The sequence below is a fragment of the Suncus etruscus genome, chromosome 17 (assembly GCF_024139225.1).
Source record: "Suncus etruscus isolate mSunEtr1 chromosome 17, mSunEtr1.pri.cur, whole genome shotgun sequence".
Lineage (NCBI taxonomy): Eukaryota > Metazoa > Chordata > Mammalia > Eulipotyphla > Soricidae > Suncus > Suncus etruscus.
Window position 1 is genome coordinate 29,845,170 of NC_064864.1, and position 14,692 is coordinate 29,859,861.

At 48.2% G+C, this 14,692-nt stretch overlaps 1 protein-coding gene across 8 annotated transcripts in view; it reads left to right on the forward strand.

Moving 5' to 3' along the window:
- Positions 1-1,360: 1,360 nt before the first annotated feature.
- LDB3 (LIM domain binding 3) overlaps positions 1,361-14,692 on the forward strand; it is a 71,247-nt gene continuing 57,915 nt past the window's right edge. For all 8 annotated transcript variants that reach the window (XM_049790660.1, XM_049790661.1, XM_049790662.1 and 5 more), the window contains exon 1: positions 1,361-1,453. In XM_049790660.1, the coding sequence (XP_049646617.1) occupies positions 1,361-1,453 (93 nt within the window). The remainder of the gene's footprint in view (positions 1,454-14,692) is intronic.

Genomic DNA, 14,692 nt, shown 5'->3' on the forward strand with positions numbered 1-14,692 from the left:
CTGGCAGGCTCGGGGACCATATGGGATGCCATAATTCAAATCACCTTTGATCCTCGATCAGCTTCATGCAAGACAAATGCCCTACCGCTGTGCTATCTCTTCAGCCCTTAAACTCAAACTTGCACTGAATCGTCAGGGCCCTGCCCAGAGCACTGTCACCTTCCTGGGCCAGAGAACAGGTGTCCAAGCCTCAGTTTCCCCAGACAGAAGCTAGGGTGAACCTTGATCGCCTGTATCATCCAGAGCCTGAGGTTTCTTCTGGGAAAGGGCAAGAGAAAAACCTTGGCACAAAGCCGGCAGGGACAGGAGAACCAAGGGACCTCAGCCCCTACCCAGAACACGCTGTCTCTGGATTATGGGTTGAACATGCTGCACACATTTTCCCTCCCTGCTTTTCTGTCCTGAGTCCCAGCAGCTGAGCAAATGGCATCTCCTCCCCTCCACCCTGGTCCTGCCATTCCTGCGCAAAGGGCATGGGGCCTGGCATACACTGCCAGCAGCTGGCACTTTCCATGTTGCTGTCAACTTTTCCAGAACACAAATGGGGAGGCAGAGCCAGGAATAACTGCTGGGTTTCAGAAGTCTGGAGGGGCGGGGCCTGCCCCAAACCTGCTTTCAGATTCTGTAACAACAGGTACTGGTAGAGCCTGGCTGCTCCCCAGTTGGGGTCTGCAATGATGAATGGCTGAGGCCCAGGAACCTGTAATATGCCACTAGCCCCTCTAAACAAGTCCTAGTTCCCAGGGGCCCCATTCCACCTCCTGTGTGACCTTGGAGAAGTCACTGCACCTCTCTGAGCCTTGGTTCCTGTGGGCCAATGCAGCTACTTCTCAGGAAGGGATAATGGCATGAAGGGCTTGGAAAGACACTTGAAAGGAAAAAAGAAAGCAAAACCCCTGTCCATGGTCTTCTGAGCCTTTAAAGGAGTAGGTTGGTCTGAGCAGGAAGAGGCATGGCTGAGCTTTCTAGAAGGGAGAGGAATCCAGAGCCCGGAACATTTATCACTAACCTGACCTGTCCTCTCTTTTGCGTCCTGGAAAGGGGGTGCCGGCTGCTGGACACCCTCTCCAGGGGCTATATTAGCCTTGTGAGTCATGGAGGACAGGCTGGGAGGCTGCAAGCGGGCGGGCCCAGTGTAGGGTTACAGTCCATTTATGGGCTCAGCGGAGGGCAGATATCTGTGTCGACGTTCGAATTCGTTCTCAGCTATTCTCAGAAGCTCGCACAGCCAGCCCGGCCAGGCAGCAGGCAAGGCCCGGTCCCCGCGCGCGGTGAGGTCAGGGCTGGGAGGCAGGTGCCCCAGGCATTCTCACTCCACTCTTCTCCCCTGTCCACAGAGGCAGCTGCACTCAGCATCAGCATGTCCTACAGTGTGACCCTGACAGGCCCTGGGCCCTGGGGCTTCCGCCTGCAAGGGGGCAAGGACTTCAACATGCCCCTCACTATCTCGCGGGTGAGTGTGCCGTGCCAGCAGCCTGCTCCCCACAAAAGCTGGGCATTGTAAAAGAGGGTGTGTGTGTGTGTGTGTGTGTGTGTGTGTGTGTGTGTGTGTGTGTGTGTGTGTGTGTGTGTGTGTGCGTGCGCGCGCGCATCCATCTGTCTTTCTGGGGCTCACAGAAAATGTCCATTCTTATTTTGGGGGAAGATAAGGTAGGGGCTTGACTAGACCATCTGTGACAGGCCCTGTGCAAACCAGTTAGTTCTGAACATGAAATATTCTGCATCCAAGTGCACTATGAACTGAGGAAGAAGGTTTAAGCGGGCATGGGGGTAGAGAATACTAGGCTCGCCTTCTTTTTTGTTTGTTTGCTTGTTTTGGGGCCATACCTGGCTGCTCTCAGGAGTTACTCCTGGCTTTGCTTTGAGAATTAGTCCTGGCAGGTTTGGGGGACCAGAAGGGATGCTGGGATCAAAAACAGGTTGTCTGCTTGCAAGTCAAATGCCCTACCCACTGTGCTCACTCCGTTCACCCCTACCCCCGGTTTACCTTCTTAAATCCTTTCTCTTAAGATGGGTTCCGACTACCTCCTAAGTGTGAACTTCTCTGCAAAATGGGAAGAGACTGGTCTTAGCAAGGAGCTAGCAGGATAGCAGACAGACAGACAGAGGGAGAGGGTGCAGGCCCTGTTGCCAAGCTCAGGGTTGTACCGGTTACAGGGCTTCAGCACAGCTTAGCCCTGATCCCAGAGAGCTGGCTCCTCTGTTCACTGCCTTCCTGAGCCTGCCAGAAACCTCTCATTCTTGTCATCTGGTTTGGGCTAGGACTTTCTTGCTCATCAGGCCAGACCCCTGCTCTGTTTGTCTCTCTCTTGCCTGGCTCTCCTTTGGCCCTTGGAGAAATGGTCCTTGGGTTTACAGTGTTTGCCCTACCTGATGGGGATGCACAAAACTCTAGAGACCGAACAGCTATCTGGCAAGAAGCTAGACCTGCTCAAGAGGAAGCTCTTTCAAATAGAGAACTTCCTAGCAAGCTGGGCAGAACAGAGCCAAAGGCAGCAAGGCTCAGGGTGACTTGAGGTGGAAGTAGGCAAAGACCCTGCTTGGGAGGTAAGGTTGGGGTGGAGCCTCCGTCCCTCAGTGCTGAGGTGTAGGGCCACATTTTCCCTGATCTAGGCAGGTCTGTCTGGGTGACTGTCCACCTAGAAATAAGAAGACTGCAGGTTCCTTCCTTCCTTCCTTCCTTTCTTCCTTCCTTCCTTCCTTCCTTCCTTCCTTCCTTCCTTCCTTCCTTCCTTCCTCCCTCCCTTCCTTCCTTCCTCCCTCCCTCCCTCCCTCCCTCCCTCCCTTCCTTCCTTCATTCCTTCCTCCCTTCCTTCCTTCCTTCCTCCCTTCCTTCCTTCCTCCCTTCCTTCCTTCCTCCCTTCCTTCCTTCCTCCCTTCCTTCCTTCCTTCTTTCCTTCCTCCCTCCCTCCCTTCCTTCCTTCCTCCCTTCCTTCCTTCCTTCTTTCCTTCCTTCCTCCCTCCCTCCCTTTCTTCCTTCCTTCTCTTTTACTTTCTCTCTATCTCTTTCTTCCTCCCTTCCTCCCTTCTCCCTTCCTTCCTCCCTTCCTCCTTTTTTCCTCCCTCCCTCCCTCCCTTTCTTCCTTCCTTCCTCCCTCCCTCTCTCTCCTTTCTTTCTCTCTCTCCTTTCTTTCTCTCTCCTTTCTTTCTTTCTTTCTTTCTCTCTCTCTCTCTCTTTCTTTCTCTCTCTCTCTTTCTCTTTCTTTCTTTCTTTCTTTCTTTCTTTCTTTCTTTCTTTCTTTCTTTCTTTCTTTCTTTCTTTCTTTCTTTCTTTCTTTCTTTCTTTCTTTCTTTCTTTCTTTCTTTCTTTCTTTCTTTCTTTCTTTCTTTCTTTCTTTCTTTCGTTTTTGGGCCACACCCAGTGACGCTCAGGGGTTACTCCTGGCTATGCGCTCAGAAGTCGCTCCTGGCGAGGGGGACCATATGGGACACCGGGGGATCGAACCGCGGTCCATCCAAGGCTAGCGCAGGCAGAGCAGGCACCTTACCTCTAGCGCCACCGCCCGGCCCCCTCTTTCTTTCTTTTTTTTTTTTTTTTGTTTTTTGGGCCACACCCGGTAACGCTCAGGGGTTACTCCTGGCTATGCGCTCAGAAGTCGCTCCTGGCTTGGGGGACCATATGGGACGCCGGGGGATCGAACCGCGGTCCGTCTCCTAGGCTAGCGCAGGTAAGGCAGGCACCTTACCTCCAGCGCCACCGCCCGGCCCCATCTTTCTTTCTTTCTTTCTTTCTTTCTTTCTTTCTTTCTTTCTTTCTTTCTTTCTTTCTTTCTTTCTTTCTTTCTTTCTTTCTTTCTTTCTTTCTTTCTTTCTTTCTTTCTCTCTCTCTCTCTCTCTCTCTTTCTTTCTTTCTTTCTTTCTTTCTTTCTTTCTTTCCTCTCTCCTTTCTTTCTTTCTTTCTTTCTTTCTTTCTTTCTTTCTTTCTTTCTTTCTTTCTTTCTTTCTTTCTTTCTTTCTTTCTTTCTTTCCTCTCTCCTTTCTTTCTTTCTTTCTTTCTTTCTTTCTTTCTTTCTTTCTTTCTTTCTTTCTTTCTTTCTTTCTTTCTCTCTCTCTCTCTCTTTCTTTCTCTTTCTTTCTTTCTTTCTTTCTTTCTTTCTTTCTTTCTTTCTTTCTTTCTTTCTTTCTTTCTTTCTTTCTTTCTTTCTTTCTTTCTTTCTTTCTTTCTTTCTTTCTTTCTTTCTTTCTTTCCTTTCCTTTCCTTTCTTTCTTTCTTTCTTTCTTTCTTTCTTTCTTTCTTTCTTTCTTTCTTTCTTTCTTTCTTTCTTTCTTTCTTTCTTTCTTTCTTTCTTTCTTTCTTTCTTTCTTTCTTTCTTTCTTTCTTTCTTTCTTTCTTTCTTTCTTTCTTTCTTTCTCTTTCTTTCTTTCTTTCGTTTTTGGGCCACACCCAGTGACGCTCAGGGGTTACTCCTGGCTATGCGCTCAGAAGTCGCTCCTGGTGAGGGGGACCATATGGGACACCGGGGGATCGAACCGCGGTCCATCCAAGGCTAGCGCAGGCAGAGCAGGCACCTTACCTCTAGCGCCACCGCCCGGCCCCCTCTTTCTTTCTTTTTTTTTTTTTTTTGTTTTTTGGGCCACACCCGGTAACACTCAGGGGTTACTCCTGGCTATGCGCTCAGAAGTCGCTCCTGGCTTGGGGGACCATATGGGACGCCGGGGGATCGAACCGCGGTCCGTCTCCTAGGCTAGCGCAGGTAAGGCAGGCACCTTACCTCCAGCGCCACCGCCCGGCCCCATCTTTCTTTCTTTCTTTCTTTCTTTCTTTCTTTCTTTCTTTCTTTCTTTCTTTCTTTCTTTCTTTCTTTCTTTCTTTCTTTCTTTCTTTCTTTCTTTCTTTCTTTCTTTCTTTCTTTCTTTCTTTCTTTCTTTCTTTCTTTCTTTCCTCTCTCCTTTCTTTCCTCTCTCCTTTCTTTCTTTCTTTCTTTCTTTCTTTCTTTCTTTCTTTCTTTCTTTCTTTCTTTCTTTCTTTCTTTCTTTCTTTCTTTCTTTCTTTCTTTCTTTCTTTCTTTCTTTCTTTCTTTCTTTCTTTCTCTTCCTCTCTTCCTTTCTTTCTTTCTTTCTTTCTTTCTTTCTTTCTTTCTTTCTTTCTTTCTTTCTTTCTTTCTTTCTTTCTTTCTTTCTTTCTTTCTTTCTTTCTTTCTTTCTTTCTTTCTTTCTCTTTCTTTCTTTCTCTCTCTCTTCCTCTCTTTCTTTCTCTCTTTCTTTCTCCCTTTCTTTTTGTTCTCTCTCTTTCAGTTATTGGGCCACATCTGGTGGCACTCAGGGGTTACTTCTGACTCTGCCCTCAGAAATCACTTCTGGCAAGATCAGAGGACCTTATAAGATGCTTCTATGTGGCTGACTCAGGGCAGCCATGTGCAAAACAAACATCTTTACTGCTGTGCTTTTGTTCTGGCCCTTGTTTTGTTTTTGTTTAGGGCCATACCTGTCTTTTCTCAGAGCTTACTCCTGACTGTACAGTCAGGGATCACTCCTAGCATTGGAGGGACCATATGGGGTGTCAGAATCAAATCTGAGTTGGCCATATGCAAGACCAGCACTCTTTGGTATTCTATTGGTCCAGTTCCAGCCCTCTTCTGTCTCAGTCTCTCTCACTTTCTTGTGCTTGGGTCTTTCTCAGCAGTTGCTCTAGCTATGGTTGGTGTCCAGGAGATCGTGTTGTGCCAGGTTGAATGGGGCCTCCAGCCCTTTGATCTGCCTTTCTAGGGGGAGTGTTTCTTCTCTAGGACAGGAAAGATTTACGTAGGACCCATGGAGGAGGCAGAGAGCCAAGAAAGGCAGAGGGGAGGGGGATAGATAGACCTGAAAGGTAGTTGGGGAGGAGGGGGGAGAGTAGATGACTATGCTGAGGTGCAATTTTAACTGTGGTATTTTGGGGCAATCCTAGAAGAAGCATCCTCACTCAAGGGTGCCATAGAAACTGCAAGATCCTTTTTCAGGGTGGGGTGTTGATTGAATCTACACCAGAGAAGAGGCCATGCCTCTTCCTTCTCTAGGAATTCCAATTCATCCTGTCTCCACTCCCAGGCTCCCTGACCTGGATACCACAGGGAAAGTGAGAGCCTTATATACTTGCTTGATGACCTAGACATATGTGGCCTTTGCATCCCTCAATCCCTCTAGTCACATAGAACGCAGGCCCCCCTCCCTACTTTTCCGTTTTAACAGCCCTCATGCATGGGCCTGAGCCCTGATCTTCCCAGACCCACCATCCTCCAGGCTTTCTGCTGGAGTTCCTGCCATCTCAGTGGAGAGAAACAAGCCCTTGGTGCAACAGCACCCAGGATAGTCGATGATCTCACCCTGGCTCTATGCACCACCTGGCCCCAGCCAGCCAGGGCTTAAATTGCAGAACAGAGAACCTTTAGCTGCAGCCCAGAGGCCTTGGCTTCCTTCTATGAAGGACATTCTTCTATAATGTCCTTACTACTAGGAAGGGGGTGTTTTGAGATGTGCTAACGCCAATGATTGGGGACAGGGGAGGGGCTTATAAAAATAGATCCTGAAGCTAAAACAGGGCATGGGGGTGGACAGAATGGTCTGTTGCTACCTTCAGGGCCACAGAGCACACCACAGAGGCTTCCAGAGCAAGCTGGATTGGTGTTAGGGCCTCCCCTGGACCTGAAACGTCTGATTTTTTTTCTTTCTTTGTGTCCCTATTTTCTTTTTATCTTTCTATTTTGGGGGGTGATAGGGGGCACACCTGGCAGTGCTCAGGGACAGCTCAATGCTTGAAGTTCACTCCCAGCTATGTTCACGGGGATCAGGAGGGGGGACGATATAGTGAACATGGACTTTCTGCATGCAAAGCTGTGCTCCAATCATTAACCCATCTTCCTGGTCCTGGATCCTCTTCATCAAGTCCTTTGTGGCTTCTGATGGCCATAGTCAGGTGTCCCAGTTCCATGCTGCTTGGCCAGCATACCCGCCGGCCCTCCCCATGGCCTGTGATATTTCTTGTTGCCCTAAACGCCTGCCCCTCCAGGGAATGCAGTCCCAATATTCTCTTTTTTGTTGCTTTTGGTTTTTGTTTGGGGGTCACACCAGAGGTGCTCAGGGGTTATCCTGACTGTGCGCTTCTGGCTTGGGGAGGGGCATATGGGATGCCGGGAATCGAACTCAGGTTCGAGCAAGGCAAACGCCCTACCGCTGTGCTATTACTTTAGCCCCAATATTCTCTGAAGGAGCAGTTCTATCATCAGGCTATGCCCCAGTCCTATGGCAGGTCAATAGCTGCTCAAGCAATTAGATTTGGGCCTCTGTCACAGGGTCTAAGCAGCACATTACAGTGGGAGATTAGTCAAGGCTGGACTGCTCCAAGGGAGCAGGACCCCAGGCATGCCTGCTACCTGCAGGCTAAGTAGGGTCACTCTGCATAACCATGGGGGCAACAACAACCCCTCTAAGCTGTCCTGAGGACCCACTGGAGATTCAGGTGGAAGACTGAAGGTGGAGGGGAAAAGCCTCCATTGATCCGAGACAGGTGGCTGAGCCTGCAATTTGATCTGTCCCCAACCCAAGCTCCTCCCCCAGGAAGTGGGAGAGGTTGGGCGCAGTTTCAAAGCCTGAGGCTGGGGCCAATGTTTGGACCTTGCCCCAGGTGCATGCTGTGACCCTGCATTTTAGGGAAGGGGTTTGTGCTTTGGATTGGCTTTGCCAGAAGAGTCAACTTCCAGTTTGGCCTCCTCAACAGCAAAACCCAGCTAGGGCGCTGCAGGAAGCACTCCTGGGCTTCCCACTAGCACCACAGAAACCTGCAGAAAATTGGGGGTATACTGGGCTACTCTGGGGAAGGCCTGTCTCTGCTTCAAGACTTTCATACAATTGAACCTTCACACTCCAGCCTATCAGGCTGGCCTGGGGCCTCAGCTCAGAGGCCCCTGCCCCTTTGACAGTTCATGGGGACTCAGAGGACAGAAGGCCCCTGGGGAGTAAGGGGGATAGGCTGAGACTATTCTGGGGCATCTGTGCTGTCAATTCCTGGAATTCTGAGGCTGCTGGAGCAAGCTGTGCTGGTTCTTGGGCAGCACCTCCCAGTGCTGACAGACCTTTGCCGTTTATAGCCACACTGAAGGTCAGGTAAGCCTCCCCAGAGGAATGGGGCCCTCCCTGGCTGGGAGATAACAGGCAGAGAGAGGCCCACAGCAGTGCATTCTTTGAGGACCCTCACCCCACCCTGCCAGTTCCTGCCTCCTCCACCCCCACTCCTCTTTGCTTCTCTTCCAGGGCTCAGAGCTCTCCCTGACTCCTGAGGGACCTGAAGCAAAGAGGCCTAAAGTTGGGCTGGTCTTGGGGGAGCCCTGCTCAATCAGGCCTTGAGCTAGGACACAGGATAAAGGAAAGTTCATTGGCTGCCTCCGGGGGCTTCTCAGGCTAAAAGCAAGTGTGAGGAGGCCTGAGAGAGGTCCCTGGGCCTTTGGAGAGCTCTCCAGCTAGGGAGATGTCATGCCCCTCCTCAAGTGTTCTATCTTTACATGTCTCTCCTTCTGCTTTATCTCCACCCTACATTCTCAAACAGCTTCTTCCACCCCACCCCTGCCTGGTTTGGGAGATGAAGCAGGACTAGGCTTAAAAGTGTTCCAGGACAAAAAAGAGGAAGGAGAAGGAAAAGAGAGAGGGAGAGGGGGGGGGAGAGAGAGGGAAAAAGAGAGGGAGAGAGAGAGAAAGAGGGAGAGAGAAAGAGGGAAAGAGAGAAGACTTAAGCTAGGGAAAAGTGTGGTCTACTTTTCAAGGAGTAGGTTATGGGGAGGTTATGGTGGAGGCTGACGTCAAATATAAGAGACACAGAATGGTAGAGGCAGAATCTACTGATAATATTGGGGAATTCTGGAGGTGAGGAAAGAGAGAAATCTGATAGTCCTTGGGTGGCTACAAAATCAGGGAAGGGGAAGCGTGGCTTTAAGATTTATTTTTGTTGTTTTAGGGTCAGATTTGGCAATGATCAGGGGTTATGCTTGGCTCAGAAATCACTCCTGGCAGGCTTGGGGAATCATATGGGATGCCAGGGATTGAACCTGGATTGGCCACATGCAAGGCAAATGCCCTACCCACTGTACTATTGCTCTGACCCCAAGACTTAAATTTTTTAGTGGTGGGGATTGAACCCAGGCCCTCACATTGAACCAGGCCCTTGTTCTAACACTGAACTATGTCCTGGGCCAAGACACTTTTTGTTTTGTTTTTGGGCCACACTTGGTAATGCTCAGGAGTTAACGCCTGGCTTGGCACCCAGGAATTACTCTTGGTGGGCTTAGGAGAGACATATAGGATACCATGAATCAAATCTGAGTCATCACTCACAAGGCAAATGCCCTACCCAGTGTACTATTGCTCCAGCCCCAAGATATTTTATTTATTTATTTATTTTTTGAGTAGCCCTAGATTCATTGTGAAATGGAGTAGAAGGTACGTAGGCCTCTCATCTACTTCCTACCTCTATACACATATTACCTCCCCCATTATTTGTACTGCCCATCAGAGTGGCTCAGCATTTCCTATTCAGGAACCTGCAGTAATGCATCTTAATTTCCCAGAGTCCAGAATTGACCACAACTTACACTCTGGCTGTGGTACAGTCTCTGAGTTTGGACAGTGACTAATATATGACTGGCGTGTCACCGGCACTGTCCTAAACATCTGTGTAGCAAGAAGCATTTTGGTTTTTGGCCATATCCAGAAGTGCTTGGCACTCAAGCATCACTCCTGGTATGCTTGGGGATCATATATGTGGTGCCAGGGATTGGTCACATGCAAAGAAAACAAACACTCTACCTGCTGCTGTACTATTGCTCCAACCCCAGAAGAAGTATTTTGAGCAGAGAGATGGACTTGACTGGGTTTGGGATCAAGTGGAGGGTGAGGGATAGAGCCAGGCCTAGGGGCGACTGGAAGGGGTGAGAGTGGCGCATAGAATGTTTGTAATTCAGTTACACCATGGGCAGTGAACACAGAGCTCTGTTGGAAGTCCTGGGCTCATTAGCCTGGGAAGGTGACTGGGTGAAAAGGGCCAAATGGTGCTGTGCACAGCACATGATCACTATCCTTGCTCTGATGCTTGTCATACTCATATCTCCTCAAGCAGATCTAGAGGAGAAGGGTCTGTATGTCTGTGAGCACTGGCAGAGATGACTGCGACTTTCTAGGGAGTCCCGCAACCCCTCTGCTGAAGACAACTAGGAGAAGAGGTGTGAAGTGTGGGTAAAGTTTAGTTCAGGTGTTACCCTCTTGACTCTATACTCTGCTGCCTTTACCTCTAATCATTTCCAGGGGATCAGCCAGAGCCCTTTCCAGCATTTTCTTTCTCCAAGATGCTGGACAGTATTTCTTTCTCCTTCATTCAGGCCCCTCCAGGACAGAGGCATGGAGACTAACAGTGCAAACTCAAGAGCAGTTGTGTGTGACAATACAAAAATAAGAATTGGTTTTCAGCTGGAAAGATGGCATGGATAGGGCATTTGCCTTGCATGCAGAAGGATGGTGGTTCAAATCCTAGCATCCCATATGGTCCCCTAAGCCTGCCAGGAGGGATTTCTGAGAATAGAGTCAGGAGTAACCCCTGAGCACTGCCGGGTGTGACCCCCCCAAAAAAAAAAAAAAAACTAACTAAAAAAAAGAATTGGGTTTTAGGTGATTTAAGTCCATGCTCTAGGCCTAGTTGTCTCCTTACCTGCAAGAGCTGAGGCCATGGTTATTCCCTGACGTCAGTGATGCCTCCGAGGTGCACTAAGACCATGGCTTAGCAAGGTAGGATTCCTGTGGGTCAGGTGGTGACCGTGGCCTCCAAATACCTAGAAGCTGTCTTAGAGAGCTTTTGACAGAGGACTTTGGACTTGGAGCTCTGCCCAGGGCTGAATTCCCAGTTGAGAAGCGCTAACCACCAAGCTGGAAAGTGAAGTGGGAATGAAACAAGTATTGAAAAGAAATTTTGAAACTGTGCTTACCAAGGCAGCAAGATAGGTGGATGTTGGGAGCCCTGTTGGTGGAGGATGTGGTATTGCAATGCCGTATTCAGAAATGCTGTCGGTAGAGGCTGGTGAGACAGCACAGCCATAGGGCATTTGCCTTGAACACAGCCAAACCAGGACGGACCTGCGTTTGATTCCTGGCATCCCATATGGTCCCCCGAGCCTGCCAGGAGTGATTTCTGAGCACAGAATGAGGAGCAACCCCTGTGTGCTGCTGGGTGGGGCTCCCCCCAAAAAAAGAAATAAAAGAAATGCTATCAGTAGCAGTATTGTAAAACATGGTGCATAAATTTAAAAAAAAATACTATTTGGAGATACCAAAGGAGAGGTAACTCAATGGGCTGAGAATATATTTTGCATGCAGAAGACTTAGGTTTGATCCCTAGCACTGCCTGATCCCCTAAGCACAGAGCTGGGAGTAGGCCTTAAACATTGGATGTGGTCCAAAAACCAACCTCAACACCCAATAAAGGATTTTTTTTGCAGAGGCCTTGTATACACAAGATGGATCCTTAGCATCTGTGCTTAAAAAATGCTTAAGCATTCTGTGCTTAAAAAAAAAAAAAAGGTAAAAATAATTTTAGGCTTCTCAGTGAAGGAATATTAAACTCCCCAGTGTTTTGCACAGGCAAATCAAGGGCTCTACTGTTCCCCTGGCCCACAAAAAAATCTTTCAAATGCTTAGAAGGTGATATATATAAAAAAAAAAGATATACAAGTAAGAAACATTCCTAGGATTTCACTGCTTTTGGTTACTTTCTGTGACAAGGAAAGCAGGGAGAGGGAGTCAAGTTAGGTAAGAGCTACCTGGGCACATCAAGTTTGATGTGAGATCTTCCTGAGGCCTGCTAGATCAGAGTTTGGGGAGGGGGGGCAGGATATTATGGTCCTGGGCTGAGCTGGGAGGATTGAGGGTCCTTGACTCCATTGCCCACCCTCTTAGGAGACTTGGACATAACATAAGAGGATATGCCCTCTTACATATATTAAGTCCCCAAGTCTTGTGATCAGGGGCCCTGTTTAAGGCAACCCCAGATGAACAGAGAGTGCAGATATAGTGGGAAGCTCAAAGGACTGGCTAACAGGAGCCTTTGGGGGAATTTGGTCACTAACAAGGCTGAGCTCTTCCCAGGGACAATAATGGACCTGTACTTAGAGTCGTCTGAACAGAACCATTCCTATAGCTAAGAGGGAGAAGGGCAGGGCCTGACAAAAGTAAAGCAGGAAACTAGCAAAAGAACTGGGGCCACTAAGCCTATTGGGAGACAAATCAGTTCCCAGGGCAAATCCATAAGGAGAACATTCCAGATGGCTCCACATTTGGTTGTAACTCATCTAGCCCAGTTTCTGTTGTATGTCATTCTGGTGTCCTTGTCATTATCTGTCTCCTCCACCACCCTATGAGCCACAGGTCTGTCCTATTCTCTGTGGCATGGCAGTACTCCACCTGGGCATTCTCTAGTGCCAGGTGTTGATCCCCTTTTCTAGAGGCAATGAGAAGTGTCTGGGGCCCAGCAAGCAGTCTTCCAGGACAGCAGAGAGGCATTCATTGTACAAATACCTTGGTGAACAAATATAGGTATGAAATATAGGTATGAAAAAATAGGTATGAAGGGTCACATTCTCTTGCAGATTGGTTGAGGTTTGATTACCCCAGAGCTCCCAGAAAGGAAAGGCAATTTCCATTGCCCTGTCCAACCAGGACAGGGGAAGCAATTCCAGTTGTATAGATACGCAGAAAATAATCCACACAGACAAGAGAAACATATACCAAAGAGAAATATTATAAAGGCCTCTAAATATTTAACAGGTATATCTTCACCTCTCTTTGAAATTATAGACATTGATGATGGATGGTGAGAATAAATAGGGAACACAGCAGGTTGAATGAGATACTCATTTGGGGATTCATTGTACAGTCTTCTTGCTTTATCTGTTTAAAGATGTCTATGATAAATGTTGAGTTCATACAGGCCTGAATGTAAAGCCAGAGAAGTGGAAGGCCTGGCAGCATAGTCAGCCCTCTGGAGCTTCCTTCCTTCAGAGAAGCTTTTTCCTCATTAACTTTTTCATTGTTAACCCCTGAAAACCAAGGGAAGCACATACTGTTGTTATTAATGGGAGCATCTAATGTGGTGTGGGGATGAAGATCATGAATATTTGAAAAAATCCTGAGGCATTTTAAATTGCCCTTACAGGAGCTAGAGGAGCAGGCTGGAATTCACTAGCCAGATGACATGATTTCCTGGTAATCTGGAGTCTTATTTCTCTGATATTCTTGCTTTGGCTCAGCAGTTTCAGGGATGGGGATGTTGCTCTAGGTATATGAAGGCATCACAGCTCTCGGGGTCTGGAATGGTGGGTCTGTGGCAATTGGCAAAGGTGTTGTTGGCTCTGCATTTCTCTCTGGTTATCTATTGCAGGTGGTTTCCTGAGTCACCATGTGGTGCCTAGTGGCACCATTCGGTGGGAATGGGCTGGAGGCTGGGCTGGCAAATATCTTGTGGGATAGGAATTCCCTTGAGGAGCCCAACAGGAGGTTTCCATTTCTGTTTGCAAACCCAGGGCCTGGCTAAAGGCCTACTTGGGCTTGACAATCAGGGCCAGGATTTCTCTAAGTCCTCTTTGGGCTTTTTCTAGGATGGTCCCTAGGCCTTGGTCAAAGTTATTTCCAGGTAGTGTTAGAAACTGGCCCTGTCCTTTAGAACCTAACTGAAAGGTGACTGAGATGTACCCAGAGAAGCTAGGAGGTCTGGCTAGTGGGTGTGTTGGAAAGGAAAAGCCAAGGAAGAGTCCGTAACTTTAACTTGACAGGGTTTCTCCAGAGGTGGGACCTACATGGCATAGAAGGACGTTTCCGCACTTGATACTTGTAACTCATCTAGCCCAGTCTCTGCTGGGCAAGGGTCAGGTTATAAAGCCATCACGGTGTCATGGGGTGTGGGTGGAAGGAGCTAGAATCTTCCTGATACTCCATGAGACATCTTTAAATGTCAAGCTATTTTAGATGATGCCTCAAAATCCGCCCAAACTTTGCATTTCACATGGTATAACTTTTAGACTTTCACGATGCTATGACTAGTGACTGCACATGGAGAACTTGGCATCATGCATATCATTAGGTGTGAGACATCGGGGTTCCCAAGGCTTTCCTAGTATTGCAGGGAATGTTCTGAGAGTGGGAGATCCATAACATTATGAGTTCGTGTTGGAGAACCACAGTAACTGGAAAAGTGGGGTCCCACTTGCATGAGGATGTTTGTGAGGGATCATTTGTTCTGCCTGTTGACTTGGCAGCCCCTCTGAGCGAAGCTAAGTTTGAATCTCTCTCCACTGGAGACTGAAAGGTGCTCCATGGGTTTTTCAGGGTGCAGAGATGACAGAAGGCTAACTGGTATAAGAAACTAAGGTAAAAAGGGTTATTACAAGCCCTCCTATACTTAAAGAGGTCAAATAATATGAGTGTATTATTCAAACAACACACTCTTCAATGCTCTTTCCTTAGTCATTCCTCCTTCAAACAGGGACTCCAGGATCCAAGTCTTCTCCAGGTTGGGGCATGACTGTCCTCCTCTTCTGCCTTTAGTCACCCAATATGCAGAGTTCAGAACTTCCTGGAGGCACCCCAGGAAGGTAAAGGACTTACCCCAGGAGGTAAATGATTGCCAGAGACAGGCCTGGAAAGGGTGTACCTTACTTCTAGTCATATCCCATTTTCCAGATCAAGT